This window comes from Falco punctatus (assembly GCF_963210335.1).
Source record: "Falco punctatus genome assembly, chromosome: 14".
Taxonomy (NCBI): Eukaryota; Metazoa; Chordata; class Aves; order Falconiformes; family Falconidae; genus Falco; species Falco punctatus.
The window spans coordinates 3,050,165-3,075,221 of record NC_137594.1 but is presented as its reverse complement, the minus strand read 5'-3'; the positions used below and the strand labels follow the sequence as shown (position 1 = coordinate 3,075,221).

Below are 25,057 nucleotides of genomic sequence, written 5' to 3'. Positions count from 1 at the left end.
TGCCTGGGTCTGGTGGGCTGCAAGATGCTCCTTCTGGTGCTATTCCTCTTGCCCAGGGTGTCTACACACCAGCCAGCAGAGTGGTAGGTTATACTTGCGTGCAAAAGGCCAGCTCTGATTTAATACAACCACTTTTCCCTGCTCTTCAGGTACAAAGTGAGGGACCAGGACAGGCTCCAGGAAGTGGAGAGCACAGGGGATGTATTTGTGCAATGCCAGCTGCAGAAGCTGCACATTCCCCTCTGCTGCCTTAGTGGACAGGCTCCTCCTGCTCACTTGTGGCACTGGGGGATGCTAGTTCATGAAAAAGAGTATGGCTATTTCAAGATGCCATGAAGTAAAGATGCTGCACAGCCCACACAGGGCAACGAGTCCTTCTGTATGACACTGCTGCTGTGGGACATCCAGCAGAGAGGTCTGCTAGGAAGGTCATTTCTTCTGCACAGAGCTGTTAGCTCATATGAGCTGTGTTACAGCTTTTTATCTGTGGGAATTGGTACATACCAGACAAATACATAGCAAATCAATCTGGTGATGCTCTGAACTGCAAAGCAGCTACTAGGAGAGGCTGACAGCTCTCCCCAGGCACAGACTTGCCTGGTGAAGTGCTCAGTTGGAGGCAGGCGTGGGCTGGTGCTGGGGTTCCTCATTCCTACCAAATCCCTCACCTTTATCCGCTGCACCTGGAGGCTAGCGGAGTTCGAACATGCCGGTGGTTATTTGTTGGGGAGAGGCAGAAAGCCAGGTACTGCCTGCATCTGAGGCCGTGAGGGGAACCTCACCAAACCCAGCTAGGGAAAATCCAGGTGGTAACTCTATCGGTCTAAAAACATGGAGAACTTCACCTAAACAGTGCAGAGACTTTGGGTTGACCTTTAAGCCGCGGTCACTTTCCAAGGCACTGCAATCCAAACTGAAAGGTTGTGGCCCAATTCCTCCTGCCACCCCTTTGGGGTTATTTGTGAAGGAGGATTGCCAGCTCCTTTGTCTGCCCCACCACCAAACCTACCTGGCAGGGAAGCTCTTCCTGATGTCCCTTTTGCTTTTTGATCTAATGCAGAATTAAGATCCCTTTTTCATTCCAGGTCAATTTTCCTCTTTGTCTCCAATGCCCCATCTCTTCCCAAGCTCTGTTTCTGTCACACCTGGTTGGAGGTAACCAGCCTTGAGATTAATTTGTCATTTCATCTCGATGCTGTTTTCTCAGAGATGGGTGGGAAAGGATTTTCCCACCACGACTGTGGTTTCTTTCCAACACAGACCCCAAGAGGGTTTGAACATGCAGCCGCTGCAGGTTGCCAGTTGCAGCTCTGCATCCCAGCAGGGTTGCAGGGGCAAGGATGCTACAGATCACCCCTCACGGCACTTGTGTCAATGCTTGGAGCAAACCACCCTGAAACACCAACGCAGCACTTGCCCCACTGTGATTTGCACCAGGACCATGGCTGGATCCTGGGAGATGGTGGCATACAAAGCAGGGTGTGCAGCTCCACAGAAAGCCTGGAATTTGTTTAATAAGGGCAAGGAAAATCAAATGTAAGCCTCCTTCCCCACCTAACCCCCTGCATGAATCAACAGAGGTGGCTTCAGCATCCAAAAGCTCTCAGCCTGAAGCCTTTTTCCCAGGGCATGGGCGGAGAACAGGCCACAACAAGCAGGTGGTTAAATCACTGATAGTTGCCATAAATTGTGTTTCTGCCGGGGATCTTGTTCTGTAGCAAAACCACCAATTTCTGAGACACCGTTACAGCTCCGTGCTGAGCAGCCTTGTGGCTGCTGGGTTGAGTATAAGGCTCCAATCCTGCAAAAAAAAAAAAAAGCCTCCTGCGAGGAAGGAAGCAGAGCCCACAGTTCTGGGGGAAGACGAGGCAGAGCTGTGCCTTTGCGGGCGCTTTCCTACCCCATAGCCTGCAAAATGGCTCCTGCTGTTTTCTTCTGGTGCAACAGCCTTTGGTAAGGTCTTGCGTCAGACACTGAAGAGGCTACAAGACCACGGTCAGAATTAGGCAGGTGTAAAAGTGGTTTTGCAGGCTTATTTTTCTGTGCTGAGGGCAGGGAAGAAATCTAGATGGTATTTGGCCCACACAGCAAGAAGAAAATCCCATAGAGAATATTTTGCAAGATTTTGAGGTTTATCTTGTTTGACTTGGGTGCAGCAGGTTCTCTCAAATTTGGTTTAATGAATAAGACAAGCAAAACCTGTTTAACCTTTGCTCAGCAGTGATAGCACCTGGTCAGAACCTCCACAGGGTACTAGAAAAAAAGACTACTTTTGCTGAAGTTTTCTGTGTTTTAATTTAAAGTATTGATTTTAATTAAACATGGAAACTAAAGAAAAGCTAGAGTAGTTTGAGGCTTGCCGGCTTTCTAACTAGGTAATGCCAGGCTTCTGGCTTTCTCTAGAAAATATTAGAGGTATATGAAGAAAACAAACATGAACAAGTGACAGAAGGATTCTTCCATCTCCAAAGCTTCCTTCTAAAGAAAAAAATGTGAGCGGTAATAGTAGTTTTTGGTTACCTGGAGGGTCTGACCTACACTGGGATTATTGTGGCTTTAAGTGGCTTTCTTCTAGGAACTGCAATTTTCATTTTGAAGCAATTATTTTCTCCACCTGAGGAAGGACTGTCCAATTAGCAGCTCATCAGACCTTTCCCTTTGACTGCTTTCTTAGGTTCCTGCTCACCCCCTATGACCACACTGTCTAGAGCCAACACTGATTTCTGCAGTAATTGCACAACCCAGAGTGTCACGTGAGAGCTTAAACTCTTTACGTTGTGGAAAGCCAGTGCCTCTTTGAAAAGACTATTTCAAACAACTTTGTCAATCTGGATTATTTTTTCCCCCCCTAATGCAAACACAATGTTGGCAAATGGCTAAATACCATTTAGCAAGAGCAGCGCTGCAGACAGATGGACAGCCGGCAACAGCAGCGTTAGGAGACTGCAGTTAACAGCAGGGAGCTCAGCCTGGCTGAGCTGAGCCCTGCAATTCCTGCAGTTCATCGGGTCATCTGGGACAATCTTTTCAAGATCTGAACAATCAGCTGACTTCGAACATGCAAGAAATAGTGAAACAGTGAAAAGGTGGTAAAGCCCAGCATGTCGGGCAGCTTCTGGTCACCAAAGCATGTTCCCTTTGGGTCCCTGTGGCCCGTGGTGCTTTTTTCCTTGGTGCAGCCAGCCATCCCCCAGCAGTGCCTATGCCCCAGTGACTTGCAGGCAGCTTTCACAGCTGCCAGTGCCTGCCAGAGGGGCAACGCAGGGTGGACTGCCAAGTCTGGGAAACCTTCTTAGTCCTTGCAGGAATGTCTGCAAGGTCCTCCTTGCATGTCTGTGGCTGCTGAGATCTCCCTGTGGCCACACAGCTGCTTCCCCAACTGCCGTTGGTACAATCCCAAAATGTTCAGCTTGATTTTCTCAAGACTCACTGCAGAAAGATTACATGTACTGTTGTTTTTATTACCCATGTGCAATTGGTCTGCTGAGTTTTGTTTACTGAAACCAGGGCCAGCAGCAACCTCACTTCAAGTCCTTGCAGGCCCAAATGTGTTTTGCATATTCTTTATCACACACAGACTTGCAGAGTGTTAGTCCCTATCGAATGAGCAGGAGCTTCACCACCTGCCCTTCTCCTGGCAGAGGCAACTCATGCCCTCCAGACATTGGGTGTTTTTTTTTAAACTGATCCAGTGTCTTTGCAGCACCGCTGCTTTCAGATACAACATGCACTGGCACCTCTATGAGCTCGTTACACCACAAAACCTCGTGAATACCTGAAATGCCTGGACCTGATTTATGAGTTCTGCAAAGCCAAAGGCTAAGAGGGACGAGCTCTCCTGCCTTTGCAACACACAGCGGTTACACAAGGCAAGGAGCTGCACAGGGAGAAGGATGAGCCCATGCTTTTCCTAGGCAAGTCAGAGCAGAAATGACCTCACTGAAATCTCAAGCCAGGCTCCTGGAGACATTGACCAAACCAGCCAGAAAACTGGTCCAAAGTGGAGAACACACTCATGTTCCCACCATGCAGTTACACTTTTAGGGTTTGTACAGGCATATTGCCACATCCTTAGAGTTTGCTTATGGCACTTAGGGTGCACAAAGCTCTGTGCCTTTTATTGTTATTACTCATTTTTGTGATAATATTATTGACTGCTCTGGAGGCTACAAGATTCATAACTTGATGCTGTTACAGACAGTACCTCATTTTCAGAAGTCTGGAGAGGTCTTTGATGATACCCTACTCAAAACTTGCTTTTAATTGTGCAGAGAGCCTGGCATGATGCGTAGGCAGGGCACAATAAAGGCAAAGACCTTCTACTGGTCTGCTCAGAGGCAGACATGCACAAACACATCCCACTGAGACTCTTTGTGACCTGTGCGTGTCCTTGCCACTGCTGGCAATGTGGTCTAGCTCTGAAGGACACAGCGACAAGTGATGGCAACTCATGCAGGGAAGCTGGGGGAGTGGGATAGGATCCTCAAGATGGATCATTTCAGTCCTTATTGCTCTGGCTGCAAAGAGGAGGCAAGGGATCGGTTCCAAAAGGAGGTGTTGAAAAGAGCTCTTAATACAAAAGAAGAATTATTTTTCTTACATAATCTGTCATCCTGCCTGTTTCCGTTGTCTCAGACAGTGTCCCTCACCCCGGCATCCTTCCCCTGCTCAGTGCCCTGCCAGCTCCATCCAAACTGGGCTGCCGCTTGACTCTTTGCTGGCCAGCACTGCTGGCCACAGCTCTCAGTGCACACAGTGGGTAACTGGATTGTGCTGAAAGCACTTTCAGCTCACCCAGATCTGGGGACAAGATCTCCAAGGCATGTATTTAACAAGACTAAGGCAATAGGTACTCTCTGCTCCAGCAAACCTTGACTGCAAGCTGACTTTCAGGGACAGGGTGCTGGCAGAGCTCTTCATATGAACACGAGGTGCCTTGCCCAGTGACCCCAGAAGGACAGCATCTGAAGGACAAGTTAGTTAAATCAGGCAAGAGAAGCTCAGGCAAGAAGAATTGTCATTTCTTAGTTGCCTGGTCTCTAATTTGATGTAAGGGTTCAAATATGGATTTATCTTTTGTATTGTGTAGCTTGGATGAAGACCAGGGGAATTGCCAGCACTTATTGCCCCACCTGATTCAGACAGAGCTTTTAATCTGCTCTCCGCAGGTGGGCAAGATCATTCAGAGCTGGGGAAGCTGAGGCACAGCCAGGCACAATGGTGGCTGGCTGGAGGAGAGCCCAGACTTTCAGGTCCCCCCCAACCACACCACCGTCTCTGGTGCCACCCATCCCCAGCACGGCGGATGGCAGTCCAAGATAGGCAGAAAACTTGCATGTGCAGTAACTACGCAGGGAGGATAAAACCGTATAGATATCTGTAAAAAATAATCCCTCTGTTACCAAGGTCTGGTAATCAGGAGGTTGGGGGTACACTTTATTTAACACCCACTCTTCTATACCACTTCAGTGCCACTGAGCTCTGACACCTGAAATGGGTCTCCAGCAAGACCAGGGCAGAGTGGCATGTTCTGCAGAGGCACCTTTATTTCATGGCTTTTGTGCAACAGGTGAAACATTAACAACTCCTTTTGAAAAGAACAAAGACTTCCAAGCGGAACTTCCATTGCCTCAATATTAAGGGGACAATTTTGTTGTCAGGTGTGTTTTGCTGCAAGGAAGTCTGTTGACATTGATTCTCCTTTTATTAATTTTCCTCATACCTGTATCTTGTTTTTGGTGTATTAATTTATCTGCCTCTGAGGATCCCTTTATTAGTTCTATACACAATTCCTTGTCAGCTCCTTGCTTTCATTTGTTTGCACCCTTGAAGCAGTTCCCAGCCCATGTCATACCCCACCCTTAATGGCTTCTTCCCAACCCAAACATATTTAATGCCTTTCATCTTTCACACAAATTTTCAAATAAACAACGGTTTTATTGCTTCTTGCTGGGCTTGCCTCCAGTTTGCAGAAGTATTTCTACCTGCTGCTCCAGGGTCTCACCCTTCTTTGGTGGCAGACCCCCGTGCCTCTCTCCGTGCTACTCAAACACACAGGCACTCCTGGGTTTGGGGAGAAAAATGTCATGTTTTTGGTTTAAGGGTGGAAAACCATCAGTCTCACTGCCTGTGTGTCCTCCAGAAGGGCTGCATTCCCACGCTTGCTCCCTCGCATCACCACTGCAACCTCCAAAAGACCAGCAGCCACAAGGCCAAAGCTGGGGACAGCCGTCTAGACAGCTCAGTGCTGCCTGGGGACTGTGCTGGGTCCATGTGTGGTCCCCACGCAGTGTGTCCTTCCCAGGCAAAGCCCAGCATGAAGTTTCCTCTACCACCATGGGGCTTCCCTTGCCGCCGCTGATCTATCGAAGTTCACCCTCCAGAGATGGAGGCATGGCTGCCACAGTGGCACCAAAGGAAAGGACAGCTGGGGGGGAGCCAAGAGTCAACACATGGCCAAAGAACCATGTCTCCAGCAGCCATCAGTAGTGATCTTTTAGGGAAAACTCCTATGAAACATGAGGTCTGATCCCTTCCCGACTTTGTCCTTCCAGCCTCAGACTCACAAAGACAGTGCTCCTTGAGGCAGAGGCTGCACCAAGGCTCCTGCAGTTAATAACAAACCCTTTCATCTGAGCCCTTTTTGAACTTTAATGCACACAGAAAAGTCTCAACTACATCCCCTGACACCGAGCGCATGATTAATGCTGCTGTGTGCAAAAAAACACTTCCTGCCTTTGTTTCGGGCCATCCGCCTGAGAGCTTGCCCCGTGCTTGCGCAACAGTGAGTGCAAGTCATCTCCCGCTCTCCCTCGTGCAGCCCCAGACCCCAGCAGGGTAACCGGGCTGGCTCAGCACTCAGGACAGGCACACAGAGCAACATTACATAGCATCCTTGGAGTCTTTCATTCTCACTTCCTAACTTGATATTTGATGAGCCTGGAAAATGCTCATTCTCCAGGAGGTTTTGCCCATCTCCCTTTCTAGATCATGTGTGCTGAACTGGCCTGAACCAAGAGAAGATCCATAGGCAAGTTCTGCAGACCACCTCCCTCCATTATGAACTACTTTCAGCAGTGTTCTCTCCCTCCCAAACAATTATGATCAAGATTAATTCCTTCTTTCAGACCCCGTGGGAAGCTCAGTGAGACCTGAGCCTGCTGAAAACCCAAGGATACAAGGGGCTGGAAGCGTGGTGGTCTGCTGAGGACTGACCTCCCTGTATGAAAGCTGCGTGCTTCTCCTCAGGGTGCTCTTCTCCATCTCTCTGCTCACTGTATCCTCTACACCGGCTTCTTGCAACCAGTCTGGGCTGCTCCTGGACCCCGTACCTGTACTGGCATCACGTTTGCCACCTCCCATACCAGGGGCATTGCTGCCGCATTGTGCAGTGGGTTGCACATGCCTGCTGGTAGCACTTAACCTGATCTGGGACCCTTTGCAGGTCTCGAGGGCCTCTGAATCCCACAGCTGGAGCTTTGCTCTGAAACACGATGCTGGAGGAATTCCTTGGGCTTGCTCCCTGTAAGAAAGGCTCCAGTATGGGAACTTCTCCAAGCAAGCCTGTAGCAAACACAGATGCAAATAACTCATTTTGTTTCTGTGCTACTGCCTTATCTGTCTGTTAAAGCGCTTTGCAGCACAGCACGGGGCCCACTTGTGTCTCTGGCAGGCTTCCTGCAGGCGTCACGGCCCTTCTTCTGCTGCTGCTGTCAGCGTCCCAGTTGTGAATGTACTGTTGACTTGTCGTATTGAGGTTTTATATTTAATTTGCCAGAGTTTATTCTCTCCTCTGTTTTCCTTCTTTGGCCACAGCTGTCACTTTTTGAATGATCTGTTTTACATGGCTGATAGCACAGGCTATTCTGCTGTTTAGCCATGCTGGCTTTTAGAGATGTTTTTCTTAGATTACTCTAATTCCTCCACTAAGAGCCTTTAATGCCATATTGGAAAGCCTCTGTGCCCCTTGGTGCACACATTATCCTTGAAACTGCGTTCTCCTTTCTGCGTCTTTGACTTTGTCCTTTGTATATACATATATCTATTTAAAGTTAAACGTTGCTGTGGTAGTGGAGTTCAGTTTTGCGAGGACATTGGGCCTGAGCATATAATACTGCAGATTCTCTCTTCCAGTGTTACTTTCTGAAACAGCCACAATGCTTGAGAGTAAATCAAGAATTGCCTTTTTCTTGTGAATTCTCTCGTTGTTCAAGACATCGGTTGGCTGTTGCACCTAAAATTCACTAAGAAATTTGTCTATAATATCTATTCAGCCTACGTAGGCATCACTGAAGTCTCACTTTACTACTGGGTTTTCTTTGCAGCCTTTCAGAGCTCCATTAGCATTTCATACCCATTTCTTCCTCTAGTAGAGGGGTGGGTGTGTGTCCAAAGAATGGCCTGAGCACTGTCCCCTCCTTTAGGAAGGAAAACTTCTGAGCTTTGCAAGTCTGCAAGCAACCCTCATGCCTCCACCTTTCTGTATGCCTGAGCCAGGACCCCTGCAGACCCAGTCAGCCCTGAATTGGTCAGGCAATTGGACTAGGTGATCATTGTAGGTCTCTTCCCACTGAAATATCCTCTTCTGTTGCATGGAAGGACATGGGCAAGAGGGATGGCAGCAGAGGATCCCCTTATAAAGTCTGATGCCTTCCTGCTTGATAGACAGGTTCCTGTGTAAACCTCATTAAGTTCAACAAGGCAGAGTGCAGGGTCTGGCACATGGGTTGGGGCAATCTCAGGCATAAATACAGGCTGGATTGAGAGCAGCCCTGAGGAGAAAAACTTGGGAGTTTTGGTGGATGAGAAGCTCAACACGACCCGGTAATGTGTGTTTGCAGCCCAGAAAGTGAACTGTGCCCTGGGCTGCATCCCAAGCAGCAGGGCCAGCGGGTCGAGGGAGGGGATTGTTCCCCTCTGCTCTGCTGACACCCCCTCCCCACAGTGCTGTGTCCAGCTCTGGGGCCCCCAACATCAGAAGGACATGGAGCTGCTGGAGCGAGCCCAGGGGAGGCCACGAAGATGATCCGAGGGCTGGAGCACCGCTCCCCTGGAGACGGGCTGGGAGAGCTGGGCTGGTTCAGCCCGGGGAAGAGGAGGCTCCGGGGAGACCTTAGAGCAGCTTCCAGCACCTACAGGGGCCGTCAGGAAACCTGGGGAGGGGCTTTGTACAAGGGCCTGTGGTGACAGGACAAGGGGGGTGGCTTTGAGCTGGAAGAGGGTGGATTTAGATTAGAGATGAGGAAGAAATTCTTCCCCGTGAGGGCAGCGAGGTGCTGGCCCAGGCTGCCCGGAGCAGCTGTGGGTGCCCCATCCCTGGCAGTGTCCCAGGCCAGGCTGGACGGGGCTGGGGGCAGCCTGGGCTATGGCAGGTGTCCCTGCCCGTGGTGGGGGGGTGGAAATGGGGGGCTTTAAGGTCCCTTCCAACCCAAACCATTCGGTCATTCTATGATGTCTTTTGGCTAGTGGCTTTTCAGCAGCATGAGCAGTGTCTCCATCATGTAACCATGCAGATACACGCTGGGAATTGGGACATTCATGTTCTGCTCCCACCTCTTGCCCAAAGCTCATCCATTTTCCCACTCCCTTAGTCTTAACACATACAAACCCAGAAATGGTAACTAGAATTTTAAAAAGGAGGATGGTGACAGAGGAACAGATGCTGTCATCACTCAGCTGTGCTTCTAGACCCATCTGCAAGAGAAACACTTGGAATCCCAGGGCTCAGGTGCTGGTGGATCTGGGATAAACAAGGCAACCTTTTGCAAAAGACAAGTTTTAGAGGCAAAGACCAGCAACAAGAAAGTTGTAATTCAGCTTTCTTTGTTAAAAAAAAAAAAAACAAAACAATGACCCAAAACATAGAACAACCCAAACATTTAACAGATTTGTTAAACACAGACATAAAAGAATCAAGAAATACTAGAAAAAATCCATTGCAGGAGACATCTTGTTTTACAAGGCAATTTGATTAAGTTACTACTGGCTGACCAGCACTCAGTCAGTCGTGGAATAGCTGTGTTGACAGGAACACAAACGTTGTAAATAGACAGCGCTTACTGTAGAAGTATTAAGACTAAAAGATATTTACCCCTTAAAATAAATAGTCATCTACAGCAACATTTAAATTAGTAAAATATTTTTAAAGCAATCAAATATAACAAAATTGTAAATCAGATCTAGATTTTCTTCTGTATGTTAAGATCTTTTTTTTTTCTGTGTTTTTAAAAAACCAACAAAAATACAAACTTTAGAAGAACGGTATCTCTGATGCCTCAGATTATTCACTACAAGTGAATTTCACCCTCTTTATGTTCTGCGGGCCAGTGCAAGGTCTGGGTACCACTTGAAATTCTCCTTTTGCATGGATTTAGGTGGGACACAGACCTCACCCTGTCCTCTGAACAAATAAGGACTTTTTCCCTACATGTGATATTCATCCCAGCGCAGGAGATGCAGCCAGGTCCTGCAGTGCCACGTCCCGCTGGCTGGGATGCAGGAGAGCATCCAAGTGCTTACAGAGCCCCTGCGCAGAGATGAACATCACCCAACAGGAACAATTTAGATGTAGATATAAAGTCTCTTTTAGGCCATTTAAAAATTAATTCAATATTTAAAAAAATAATTTTTTTCTCATTAACACTTCAACAGCTGGAGGAAGCAACACCCCTTCTCACGCAAGGAACAGGGGGCTAAAAGCAAAGAAATAATCCTCTGGACATTGGTTCCTTAGGGGGGACCTAACCCGAGCCACATTTCCTACTACTACATCTTGTGGGTGAGAGCATCTGCACCAAACGGGGAGCTCTTTGTTCCACCAAGCCCAGAGCATCCCACGCACACACGCACCCCCCCCACACCCCACCTACTAGTTCCAGTTTGGACCGTGTAAACTGGGAAGAAACTTGTCAAGTATGGGCAAAACCAGCATAAGGCTGGCGGGCTGTAACTCCTCAAGAAGCTACCAGAAATGGAGAGCCCTTTGAGCATCCCTCAGTGCCAAGGTCTCAAGGGATGCCCCAGCCTGGGCAAGGTCCCCAGCGGAGGCACGGGAGCAGATTCCCATCGCCGCAGGAAGTCGGCTGCTGCGCTCCCTGGTCAGCAGCCAGGCACCGCTGGCTCCAGCCGCGCTGGCCGGGCCCACAGCTGGAGATGCTCGCCAGGCTCCCAGGGCCAGCACAAAGCTGTGATTCAGTACACAGGGCTCTGCCGAGGTTGCGACACTGGCCAGCAGACCTCAGCATGAGCCCTGCAGGGGAACCAGAGCCATCCCACCCCTGGGCTGCCCTTTCCCAAGCTCCAGTAGGAAGCTTTATTCCAGCCCTTTCTCAATAGCCAACGTTGCCTTCCCCTTTGATGTCACTAGAAATGGAGTTGTGCAACGGGTTGATGAAAAAGCTGGCATCCCACAAGAATAGCCCCAAACAGCCAGAGTGTTGTGTAATGACATTTGGTAATTTCCTTTTTTCTTTTTTTTACTTTTATTTTTATTTTTTATTAAAGCCCAAGAACACTGCAGTCTCGGCTGAAGGCACGGGTACCTTCCCAGACTGAGTGGAAGCCTTCCCTGTGATTTCCCACAGCTGGACCAGGACTCTGTCACTGCAAACACCTCCCCATGGTTGGTAAGTGGCAGCCACGGCAAAGACCTCTGCTGCAAAACCACTGCCCCTCACGGGCTCTGCTCCTGGGCAGACCCACAGTGGAGGAGCCCAATTTATTGTCCTGCCTGAGCCACCCACAGGGAGAGGGCTCGGAGGACAACAAAGCCACTTATTACAAACCTCAATCCAGTTGAAGGGTCGTTAAAGTTTGTTCAACAGTGACAGAGTCCCTTTGAACTTAGTATCCACAGAGGGTGCCATTAAAAACAAAAGCGTGTTTACCAGAACATGGTATCCGAGATGGAAAACACTGCAAATACTGCAGGAAGTTTTAAAAAAAATAATAATACATTCTACCCAAGATGACCTAAATCCCCCCGACTTTTGGCCAGGAGATTTTGCAGGGCTGAGCGGGGCTGGTTCCCCTCTCAGTCAGGAAGGTTTCTTGTTCGGAAAGAGGAACCCAACGGGTAAGGAAGTGCCCGGCCCCCAGCTCCTGCACACCCCTGCCCTACTGTTGAGCAACCCCTGCAGGATGCTATTCCGTGCACACCCCAACAACCAACTGCCTGGGAGTCTGAACACTTAAAAACAAGCTAAGAGTAGCAATAATTGAAAGGGGGGTTTAGTACAAGGACCAAGGGGCTACTGCAGCACTGCCATTGCTTGCAGAAATACATGGCCTTGGCTCCACAGTTGGACCTGATGATCTTAAAGGTCTCTTCCAATCTAAACAATTCCATGATTCCACTGACATGACCACTCCAGCTGTCTTTGCCATATGAAATAGATTCACATGGAACATCCTTTAACTGTAGCTACTGTTTAGAAAAATAAACTCACGGTCACTGTGGTTCTATGTATCCTTTGCGGCAAGGGTTTATCTCCCTTGCTGGCTTGCAACAGATGTGACTGATCACAGGCTCAAAAGAGCACAAGCAGAGAAACAACAGAAAAAAATGCCACATCCAGTGCTGGGAAAGATAAGAAATTTTCTGTGAAGTCTCTGTTGCTCATTTCACCCTCTGTGACACGTGTCATTCCACATTTCAGGAAATCAAGCAGCAAGGAAGTCTTCATGGGGATGTATTCTGTCTCTCTTGCCATACCAAAATCCAGCTGAACACGGCATGCCCCTGAGGGCAGGAGACACTCCTGTCTGCTGATCTGTGTTACAAGCTGTCACACTGGACAGCAGATGCTGTTAGCATCAGTTTCACCCACACGAGAAATTATTTTATTGTGTTTTCTTTATAAAATGAAATTCAGTTTTACCCCCTTACTCTTTATCTCCCTAGCCTCCAGGAAAAAAATAACCCAACCTCTTACAGCCGTATCACCAAGCTCTAGTGGTGCTGGGGAACTATTGGGGTCAATGAATCAGGGATAAAAGAAGTCAGGTTTTTGAAAGGTCAGCATTGAGATGTGAGCTGTTCAACATTTTTGTCATTCTGTGCTGGTACCTGGTTCAGTTTCTTCCTGTAGCTCTATTGCCAGGGAGATGCTGGCAAGATCACCATGAAACATATGGTATCAATGCCAGAGCCAGCAGGTTAGTACAAGAGAAAGATCTTCAGCAGCAAGTGAAAAATCATGAATATTCATAAAGAGCCAGCAAGCGAGTTAAGGATTTAATTAAGATTGGTTAATTAATAAAAAAATATTTCTCAGTGTGACATCTCCTTGTCAAAACCAGTGTGAAAGGTTTACCAAGAGGATATAATGTAGTGATGGTCTTCATCACTGATGAAACTCGTTTAAAGATGTGTCCAAACCAAGTAACCCCACACCTCTGGGAGATTTGGACCCATTTCTGAGCGCTCTGTGGATGGGACTTGAGTGCTAATTTATGTTGGACTGAGGTGGATGAGAGCTAAAATCCCTTTCCTTTGCATCACAAATAATTCTGCTGGTATCTGCTAGCACTGAGTCCCTCCACTGAACCCAGGCCCTGCAGGAAGCTGGCTCTGAGACCGCTACAGCCAAAAAAGCTGCAGACCAAGTGGAAGGTGACAGACTGAGGTTCTCGCTCCATGACACAGGTCCAGCATAAGCAGCAATTTCCCATCACTACCCTGCCAAAACATCTCAGCCTTCAGCTGGACGAGGATTCCAAAAATTGAGTTTAGGTTTTATGGTTCATGACCTTATTTATGCAAACGCCTCTCCGCAGGCACTGGATCGGAGATGCTCCAATTCATTGCACGTAGGTCCCTGAACAGCCAGGCACTGGCCATAAACTTTGGGTTCTTCTGCACTGTAGGTGCACCCAAACCAGCTGCAACTCTCCACAGGTTAACTTAGCTCCCGGAAAGCTCAACGCTAAAACACATGAAGTGGCACCTGAGCTGGCCTGGGTATCTCTACATGGTGCTGCCATTGAATAAGCTACCTGACAGCAAAGTTTTTCAGCGTGATGATTGTCTCGCCCGTTCCTCCTGCACTGCCTCAAAGTAAAGACGCGTGGCTGATGAAGCAATAGCAAAAAGCTGCACATAGATACTCGCTGACATAGGCATGGTCATTGTCACACACACTTGAACAGAAGCTGCCACCTGCTAGAACACACACTTTTTTTTTGCTAAGGAACTTCTTACAAGGACAAAGCATGAGCTAGTACCATTGGCGTCCTTAATGCCTCTTCATCCAAAATAACTCTATGCTACAAGGAGAATCCAGTAGAAAGCATTAGCTTTTGGAGGATCCCGGCTTCCAAACGGCTTAGGTTACAAAAATATTGAGGAGAAAAAGTAGTTCAACAACCCATTTGCACAAAGCACAAGCACAAAGATCTGTAGCAGAGACTGAAGCAGCTCCCTTATGGGGAAAAAGATGCTTTTGATTTCCAACTATCACCTTGAGCGCAGAGGCGTAATAAGCAAATTGTTCAAGAACTGCAGTTTTGCTGAAAAGGTGATGCTTTTGACCAAATGAAGCAACGTGTTCCTAAGAGGACAGTTTTGGCTACTCGGGAACTAGAGACATTTGGGGTGGGGTCAGGGGATGGGACTGCACCACCCACAACGGCAAAACAAGATTTCACATGCGGATTGTGGGTTTTATGCTCAGAGACCACTCCCTGAATGGGAGGGTGTTGGTGGGGGCATCTCACCAAGCCAAATGCTGCAGTTCCGAGGCCCCCAGGCCCTACTTCTTAGAGCCAAACAGACCATCTACAGCAGCCCAAGATTAAAGCCAGGCTCCAGCCGTTCCGGGGACATCTGCCCTTTACTATGCCCCCAGATCCAGCTGGTCCCATCTCCACTGCACGTTCTAGAAGAGACACAGCATAACGGAGGGCATGGCAACAGGCAATGCACAGACAGACCCCAGGGAATGAGCTAAGGGAATCCCACCCTTATTTTCTCTTTGCAAATGGTTCAGGGGAAAACACGAATCACACTGCAGGCAATGAACAGGGCCATTTGGAGAGCATGGTGTTGCTCATCCCATGCTGGACGATAGCTTATCTGCGGAAAAACATGGAGTGAGCAAGCCAAGGACTTGGCCTTCTGATAATTGCAATTTCCTGGGTTTATCAGGAGGAACTCCACCCTCAGGCCTGCACCTGCCCCAGTGCTAATTCACAGGGCCATGGGATGGACGTTTGGTGAAAAGCATCCCAGAGGACCGGCTCAGTAGCAGGGAGATGGCTTGGATCTGAGAGTTTAAAGCCAGACAGTGGCAGGGGACCCTGAGTGCTCTAGTCAGGAACGCAATGAAAGTCAGGCCTCCCCACATCATTTGTCTGACCCTGACACTGCTCTGCCTTGTCTCACCTAAGTCACTCCAGTGGACAGAGTCAAAGCATCCAGCAGCACGTATTTTGGTATGAGTTTGTGTGTGTGTGAGCACATGAGCCATCTTCAGCCAACCTTTGCTTCCCAACCACCCTCCCTTGACTAGGTAAGGCAGGAGGGCCAGGCTCAGAACCACCCTGCAGCTCTGTGACAGTCCCAGCCCCAGCCCCAGGCACGTTTGTAAGGCTGGAAACACTCAAACCAGGCTTGCAAGCAGATCTGCCATCATCTGAGGGATCCCAGACCCAAGCCCAGTAAGCCTACATGGAACTGAAGTACAGCTCTCGGTATCACACACACACAGAGATGCTAATCGGACTCGCTGCTGCCGGACAGGCAGGACCCCTTTGAAGCTGCCAGCAGGAATTCCTCCTTCTGACCCACGTTCGTACCAAGAACTTCTCATCTCAGGGCTGCTCATCTGCCAGGCTAAAGGGTGGTGATGGAGGGGCTGGAGGAGGCAAGGCAGAGCTGGGGGCGTGCTGTCAGACACGAAGAGCTCCAACGGGCTGCTCCAGTGCCTAGGTTTCGTTTACGAGGGATCAGAAGCATTTTCTCCTTGTGTTGTCTTAAAATAATATTGTGCGTTTCCTCGAGCTGAATGTCTCTGCTTTTCCTGCTTATGATTCTTGTGGAACCACTTCCATCAGCTTCTGGCACAGGACTGTTGCAGAGACTGCGGGGAAGAAAGCAAAGTACAGGTCAGAAATCGCACGCAGGGGCCCAACATGTATCTTGGTCTTGGTTCATGATGCTCTGCCTCTGAAAGGCTGACCCATTTGCCTCCCCACTGTGATTCTGAGCAAGATTAGTCCAAATACAATTTAAGACTTGAAAGCAAATAAGCCATGGGCTACTCTCTACTCATGCCCAGAACCTCAATGTGTAACACTGGGAGCTTTGCTCCTGCAGCAAGGGTGCAGTACTGCCCCAAGAGAGCCTCTGGTACCTCCCAACAGCAGTTTCTAATTGTGTGGTGATAGGGTAACTATGTTTAAATGCCATAACTACAAGCAGACAAAACTGACTCAGGCACAACAGCACAAAAGGGCATAGAAAATACAAAAAGCTGATGCTTTTACTTCCAATTTTGGAGACCTCGGCTCTATGTGCACATAGCTTCCTTAAAGGCTCAAGTACCCAGGGCAAAACCTGGGCAGAAAACCTGCCAGAAGGCAGAGGCCACTGCCCTGCACAGAGCAGGTGAGGAGTAAAGGAAGCATTTCAAATGCAAGTTTGCACAGGAAAGGTGCTAAACTGAAGTAACTTTATTTTTCCACCCATTAGTTCTGGTAGCTGGTATCCAAACACACCTGTGCTTTCTGCTGCTTCGCTGTGTGTTTGGAGATCACAAGATAGCCTTGCCAGGTAAAGCTAGCACTAATTCTAAATACACGCAAAGTCAAACCCAGATCAGTTGGAGGTGATCAAATTACCTGCAATATATTAATATATATGTGTTTAAAGTTCATATGTTTCTAACTGGACATTTGCAGGATCATCATTCCCGCAAAATGTTCCCAGAATATTTTCTATATTCTCCTTAAAGCTTTTGATGGTGGTAAACAATCAATATGGTAATTTGCCACCCAAGCACTGCAAAAATGGCTTTTCCAGGAACTGAGCCTAATACTCAGAATGAAAAAGTGAGTGTGTGAGAGAGGGAGAGAGAGAGATGGGGGGGAAAGAATAACAAGTGCTGCTGAGCACTGTTGAAAGCCTTTTTCTTCTTCATAAAAAGCATCCAGCTAAGGCTGGGCATTTCTACTTGTCTGCTTTTCTAGGTCAGCCTGCTGTATGAGAGCTAGGAGGCAGATGGTAGAGTTTAGTTACTTGGACAACACGGATTGACTTTCTTGATTCAGTTGTTCAGACAGAGGTTACGTGTGCCAAGCACAGCCTCTCCGTCCCTTCAAAACACACTGTGGTGTAGCATCAGCTGTTGGAAAAACTTGTAGGAAGGTAGCTAAAAAAAAAAAAAACTCATAAGAGAATAAGAGAAAACGTCAAAAGGATCTTCCTCTCCCTCTGCCCTGCTGCCACATTTTGATGCCAAGGAGGGCTTTGACAGGACCAGAAACGTTAGCGCTGGCTAAGCGATGGATTGGGACTAATTATGCATTTTCAGCAGTCAAATTGAGGCCAACTGTGCTCAGAACGTTAGGCTGTTTCTTCTTTTCCTTTCCTACACCACTAGAAAGGGACTCTCTGGTGAGAAAAGGCTTGACCTGCGCTTTTACAGGAGGCAGAAGAAAGGCAGCAATGTGCTCAGGATATTACGCTCCACTGCATAACAACCTGTTTGCCAAGATAAAAAAAATACAGACATGGTATTTGGCCCAAACTTAGCTATTATCACAAGTCAGGGTCCGTTTTGGGTGCTTAGTAGATACAGTAATCATCAGGTTAAAACTTGTTACCATTAAAGAAGAACTGATCTGAGCCAAGACATTGGAAGCCGCCACTACACAAAGGAGAGCCGGTACTAGCTACTAGCTGTAGCATGCTCACCGAAAACCTGCTATTTTTGGAGGAAAAGCCAAGGCTGCACCCTTGCTTTTCACTGCTAATACTTACAGATGCCTTGGAGAACCCACTTGGGCTTGTTTTGCCACCAGACCCCAAAGAAGTAAACAGGGATCCCACTGAAGATGATTGCAAAGCCAATCGCACATTCCTTCGGCGTCATCCAGAAGGAAACAGCAATGAGAAACAAGCAGGCCAGGATGAAGAAAACGGGCAGGCAGATGTTCACCTAAATAAGGACCCAAAGAACAGGTTAGAAGTTGTATCAGGGGAACAGGGTACACTTTCCAGGGAAGTTTATCTTGCTGTACAGCCCGGTGAGGGAAGAAGTTCATGTTCCACCAGGGACCCCTATATGGATGGTGCTCCTGTCTGTCCCAGTGCTCTGAACAAGGGGACCATGACCTTGAATTGCCATGGGGAAGGTATCGATATAGGCAGTGCTCTTTATCAGCCCCAGAAAAAGCAGATGTTAGGTTAACACCTAACACGTTCCTTTAAAACCAGTAAAACAAAGCACAAAGATGTGGCTTGCAAGAGCCGTGAGCATTTCTCAGCACCCTTTTTTTTTGACCCCAATTCCATACTTGAATGATTCCTTATAAAAAGCACCTGTACAGCATCAAATTCAGCAGCAACCACAGCACAAGCCATAGCATCTTCACAGCGGTTTCTCAGGGGACTCGGCTACGCTGCTCTGAGCAGCCCAGGTCTTAGAAGAAAAAACAAAAAACAAAGGAAACACCCTGCCAAGAGTTCCTTTGGGAAGGCACTGGTACAGGTCTGAGAGTTTGTTTCTGTCTGGCTGCCTGTTGCCTGGCAGAGACCTGCGTGTGCTGCGGGATGAGTGAGAAACATGCCTTTAAGGAAGGCAGACACGCTTGTGGCTGACATGATCTTGGCCTCCTCCCAGATGGACGCAGTACTGCCAAGCTGGCCAAGGACAAAAAGAACAAAGTTCTCATCTCGGCAGGCGTGGGTTTGTCTGCTTTATTAAAAAACTATTTAAAGTTAATTCTGTGATGGTACAGAGTGTTTCACTGAGAGCCACAGCCAGTAATTTGTCCTGGGGAATATGTTAGTCATCGAGAGCTTCCTACTGGGCTACCCCACCATAACACGCTGCATCTCTGACACTCAGAGTCTCCTTCAGGCTGGTGTCCCTATGGCCACGGCAGCTCTTCGTCCCCCCACCCTGATCCGCATTTAGCAAATTCCATGCAGCAGGAACACCTGTGTTAGCTACTACACAACATTTCCCCTGCATGCTTGCAACCCCAGTCCCTCCTCCATACAGGACAAACAGCCATACTTGAACTTGGTGAGAAGGGGCTCAGGGAGGACCATGCAATTATCACACTGTTCTCACCTTGATGGGCCTCTCCAGCTCTGGCTTCTTGTAACGCAACCACATCATGCCGATGATGGCCAGAGCCACGCAGAGCCAGTTGAAGAAGCTGAAGAAGTTGATGACTGAGAAAATGTTGTTGGAGAAGGCATAGAGCAGGGTCATGATGCACTGCATCCAAAAAATAAAAAGCCATTAGTAGAGGGAGTTGGCGGAGCCATGTATGTTACAGCACTAAATACAGGTATTTTAGAAGAACTAGTTGCCTGAAGCAATTTCAAAACAGAAGTGAAATATGAGGATATGAGGAGGAGGAGGGTCCATCCCCTCCTTTAGGTACATGCAGGAGTGGCTGTGTCTGGAGGTGGTGCCCAAGTAGTCCCCCTCCAACCGCTCGGATGGGATCCTACTATTTTTCAATACCAGGTCAACACTCACCACCACAGACCCAGGTACTTACCGTAAAGATGAGGGATGGCACAGGAGTGAGAAGTCTGGGGTGAATCATAGACAGGATTGAAGGCAAGTGTCCTTCTCGGGACCCCACAAAGAACAGCCTGGGGGGAGGAGACAGAACAATTATCACCTCTGCAACCTTATGCCCTGGGCTGGGGTTTGTCTTCAGCACAAAACAAGTGGGGACAGCCCAGGCTCAGCCTAGAGAGTGTCAAGGCAGCAAGACTGAGATGCCCAGGCTCCACACAGGTTCTCCACCCTGGTAGTGCCTTGCACAATGCCAGCTGTGCCCTTTTGCCAGTCGCTGGCTCAGGAGTGGGCCCTCCAGGAGCAGCCACCAGCACAGACTGCTCTGCACATACACAGTGGAAAGTCCCTGTCCTAGAAGGAAGGCTGGAGACAGATGAAGAGTGTAATAAAAAAAAAGTATTTATATCCTCCTTTGCAGAGAGGAATTAAGTGACTTTCCTAAGACAACCTGGGAGATGTGTGTCAGAGCTGGAACTATCTCAGTCCCTGTTCTGGCCCATCTTATCTCCGCTTTCTGGAGGGATTCTCAGCCCTGAAGTTTCTTAAGTTTCTGCTTTTCATTACACCACTTTCTTGGGCAACATCACTGAGCCCCAAACCTGTGTTTATGTTCTAATAACTTCAACAGGACTTTGCCTGAGGAATAGAAGACTAAGATCACTAAAAGGTTTTCCTTTAAACTGGGTATGGTTTTAAAGCCTCACTTTTTTTTTCTGCATTCCCCACATGGCCTCCAGATCCTTTAGACTTTGTGTCTACCCACAGCCACTCTTTGGAGGACAGCTCCAAACGAAGAGGCATTAAGCACGACTCGTAAACAAAACCCACAAAATTGAGCAAGAAACCTACCGGGAAGAAGTGAAGAGAGATCCATTAACGGATCCAAAGCACGACAAACCAACAAAGACGGGTATGATCCAGGACATGACGCCAAGGTGATAGTTCCCAAAATCCTAAATGGGGGCAACAAGACAGATCTGTCACACCCAGAGTGTCCGAAAGAATTCACAGCTGCCTACAAAGACTTAATATTTGTGGAAATCTGAACAAATGACATGGCTTAGAGCTGAAGCTGTTACAGAGTTTTCCATATTGCCATTTGCTGCTCCTCCTTCCTGAAAAAGCATACTGTAGAATTGCAAAAAAAATCAGCAGCGAGCCCTTCTCTCACACACATTTATCAGAATGGCTACCCAAAAGTTCAAGACCAAATGGAAACTGTGAGGCAGATGTTGCCAGCTGCTGAGTAAGGACCTGGGACACAGCCCCTTAGAAAAACAGTGACCTGGAGCTGTAGTTTTTTATCACAAACTGACCCCGCACTGCTTCACTGCAGGTTTATGCCTTTATTACATTGCTTGTGAGTCTTGCAAAGGCACCCAACTAGAGCAACGTGACACAGGCTGGCATCTCCAGTAATTCAGTACTGCATAGGTGCAGGCTGGAGCCGGAGCTTGGTACTAACCCAAAGGATGGAGCACCTGAATGGCCCAGACCAGCTTATCCTGGACTGTGAGACTCCTCCTGAAGCACTGAACAGTCCTGGTCACGCTCAGACTGCAAGGTCATACCATGCTGCTCGCTTCTGAAGCAATCAGATTTCTGACCGCAATGGCATTTTAATTAATAGAAGTATTATTTTTCTGTCTTAATTAAAACAAGGAAGATACAGAGTGAGAACAATCAAGTTCAGTACTGACTGAATGACCTTTCCCCATAAATATCATGCTCTGGTAACTGATGAGAAGTCATGAGGCCAGCAGCAGCCCTGCATGTTTACAAGCGCAGTGCTAACTGACTGCCCACCCTTCCTATTGTCTGGGATTAATCCCCCTGGGTATCATGCTGTTCCTCCCTGCTCCCATCACAGATGCTCTTTAATTCCTGTCAAACATCAGCTTTTTTGTAAGCAGCTGTGATCAACCTGGAATGAACTAGAAGATGTAACCAGAGATTGTAAGTCTGATATAACCAGCCCTGGAAAACAGATGAGTCGCGTCAGAAATGCACCTATCTTACCACAGCCACGGCCTCGGACATCAGCATCTGGTCTGTCGACAGGGTCGTGAAGTAAGCCAAGTTTGTCAGCACATAAACCAAAGTGACTACAGGTAGTGAGATGATGATAGCCAGAGGCAGGTTTCTAGGAAGAAAATACAAATTGTAATGGAGCGCTGCAGCTCACAGAAGAGCTGTTGATGCCAGGGATCGGTGGCTCATGCTGCAGCCCTCCTGTACTCATTGAAAGTTTGCTTGAGCCATTTTGCTCCTCTGACTCTGCAGCACGTCCAGTTTCCCAGCCGCACACTGCTCCCCTGGGGGAGCAGAAGATGCCCCCACAGCAACAACCTGGAGACTGACAGATGTAGAGTGAAGGATTATGGCAGAAGGGACTTTTTGCATGGAGAAACTCTGGCTGTCTGGGCAAGCAATAATCCAAGCTCACTGCAAAGGCAATTAATTAAAAATACACACACACACACCCCCCCATGTCTCTTGCTAGCCAGTGGCATTAACACGTGTATTCTCTTCTGGACAAAGGAGAATCATTTGTGCTGGTGGGTTTCTTGCAGGAGATGGGAAGATCTGGGATTTAGCATGCAGTTGTTAGGCTCTAACTCTGCAGCTGGCTGGACTAAGGAAACTCAAAGAAAATGTGTTCAGACACAGTCTGAGCAGGTCTATAAAGACAAGGCTGCATTGGTACAAATCTGCCTTTCCAAATATTTTTAACTTCATTTGCGAACGGAAACTGAAAAAGGAAACCCTGCTTGATGCCATGTATAATTGGTCTAGTGGAGCTCAAAGCCACAGGAGGAGAGAGTCAAATACCATGACTGCATTCAGAAGACATGAAAGTAATTGCAAAGTGCAAAAACCTTTTTATAACTGTATTTGTGAAGGAAAAGGCATATCAAATCTTATGCTTCCCAGCAGGCACTAATCACTGCCAGGGCCAGCCAGGAATGGGTTCTTGCACAAGTGACCCCAAAGCTCATCTCAGAAGTGCCTCATAGGCACCTTCCCTATGAGCAAAACTGATTCATCGGTGATGTCCTGCTTTAGGGTGGCACATCCTTATCTCACTGAGTCCCCTGCATAACCCTGAAAGGCACGAGCAGGCCATGGCAAGGAAGCAGGACTTTCTAACACTGGTAACATTAGCAGTACAGGAAAGCAGTGTAAGCAACAGCCCTCCTTATACAGAGATTATTCTTCCCCTTCCCCTGTTACAGGGAGGAACAATGCCATTAATTTATCTTGTTTTCTATTTCCCCAGAAAAAGGCCTTGGCTTCTGGGCTGATTAGCAAACCCTGTTACACACATGAGGAAAGGCTTCCCAAGAACAACAGGATTCCCTCCCAGGGAAGTTATCACAGGACGCACACCTACCTGTAGGGATTTATCATCTCTTCTGTAACAAAATTCAAGTAATTCCTGTAATTTAAAAAGAACGGCAGTTAATTCTGGTTAGTCCATGGAATAAATGAAGCCCTTCATCTCACTCATCTGCAGGGGAATTTCAGGAGGGGTTGCGAGACTGACATCTGTGGTAAAACTTGTGATGGCTGATGCCCACTCCAAGACCCCCAGCACAAAACCTGTGAAGCACAAGCCCTGGATGGTGCCGATGGATCTAGCACACCATGCTGCCAGCTTCCTTGCAAGGGAGGGGGATGACTGCTGGTGAAGAGCTGGACCCACGAGTGACAGGGCCGTCCCTCCAGGCAATAAGGACAGCTGCAACAGGCGTGTTCTCACAGCCAGCTGAGCAGGCTCCTTGTGCTTGCAAGTGCTCAAAGCGACTGCCAAAACAGCCCTCTGGGAGCTTCAGTTTTGTGCTCAAAGTCAGTCCACTGGCACGTAGCACATCTCTCTTCTGCTAGCTAAACCCAACCCTGCTGCTTTCCCCTAACACACCTAGGAGCTGCACCAAGCATCACGGTGCATCATCACCCATCATCTGCTGCCTCCAAAATCCCATGATCACCTCCACTTCTTTGTGCTTCTATGTCCCGGCTGGAAATGCGGTGTGAAGTATGACAATAAAACATTACTAGGCAAACCCAAAGCATCTACCTCACTGCCCTGGTTACGTGAAAAATGGAATATCCTGGACCACGCTCTTCCTCCAAACACAATCTGGGGACAAAAGGAATGGACTGCAATATTTAGCACTAAAAAAATATAGAGGGCTGTATCTTACCATCCTCCATAGGCAAAGAGACCGCTGTACAAAGCTAACACGATGTTCCCCACGCCTACTTTTGTGCCCTCGAAGGAGCGCTCAGGAGTCAGGCTTGTCACGTCACCTGCACAAAACAAAAACAAGAAAGGATCAATGTAGATGGACTGTGAACCCCAAGGGCCTTTGTGGGTGTTGAAACAAAGAAACCTGGAGGCAAAAGCTGCTCTTAGGATAAATTGTCATGCTGATGCACTTTGGGTTATGCTAGGGAGCATGGGCACATATTAGTATTGGGCTGATTTATCCAGTTTTACAGTGCTTAATTCATCGGGAGTAATGCACCGAAGAATCAGCCCCAAATACACTCGTCTCAAGCAACTGGCCATTACTGAGCCCTCAAAACTTTCTCACACTGCAACGTGCTATCATCGAGGTAATCTCCCCCATCTCTTCTCCCTGCAAAGAAAATATTCTGGGTACCTTCCTGCTGGAAGATGCTATGCAAACAGATATTGTCACATTGTCCTCTCAACTGAAAGCTGCTTTCATTCGATAAAACCCCAGGATTTCCTCCACTTCCACCAGCCACCCAGTAAAGCAGAAACCCAGGATTTCCTCTAGTCCCACCAGCCACCTGATAAAGCAGAAGGTTGTGGCAATCCCTTTGATTGTGGGAAGTCAGGTTCTTGGGGGCTTGAATGTCAGAAGTTAGCCTCTTTAGGGCTTGAATATCAAAAGTTCCTGTTATGTACCTGCTTTTGAAACAGAGAGCCATAAATAGACAACTCGATTGTACCTTTGGTAAGAATTCTCCCAGAGCAGCCAAGGGTTTATTTATTTTGCTTTAAAATGCTCTGCAGTTGTTTTGTTCCCTACCTTTTGATGTGGAGCCTGGGTGTAAGCCTGCGATGGCGAAGCCACGCTCCCCTCCCGGACCCAGCGCGCTCCTCGGTGAGGACCGAAGCAGGGAGGGAGGGAGACAGGATTTGGCAGGGCACGTTTTCATCCAGGGAGACCTGTCGAAGCCCATGTGATTCCTCTTAAGGCACAGATCTCTGCTAATCGCTGGAGCAACTGCATCACATGGCAGTCAGCAGGGCCTGG

At 48.1% G+C, this 25,057-nt stretch overlaps 1 protein-coding gene across 1 annotated transcript in view; it reads right to left on the bottom strand.

Annotated features, from left to right (window-relative positions):
• Positions 1–9,790: 9,790 nt before the first annotated feature.
• SLC7A5 (solute carrier family 7 member 5) overlaps positions 9,791–25,057 on the bottom strand; it is a 40,902-nt gene continuing 25,635 nt past the window's right edge. The window contains exons 3-10 of the mRNA XM_080410660.1: positions 23,972–24,077; positions 23,158–23,202; positions 21,783–21,906; positions 20,613–20,716; positions 19,738–19,834; positions 19,299–19,448; positions 17,981–18,158; positions 9,791–16,079 (exon numbers count right to left, since the gene is read on the bottom strand). Coding sequence (XP_080266786.1) covers positions 16,024–16,079; positions 17,981–18,158; positions 19,299–19,448; positions 19,738–19,834; positions 20,613–20,716; positions 21,783–21,906; positions 23,158–23,202; positions 23,972–24,077 — 860 coding nt within the window. The 3' untranslated portion in view covers positions 9,791–16,023. The remainder of the gene's footprint in view (positions 16,080–17,980; positions 18,159–19,298; positions 19,449–19,737; positions 19,835–20,612; positions 20,717–21,782; positions 21,907–23,157; positions 23,203–23,971; positions 24,078–25,057) is intronic.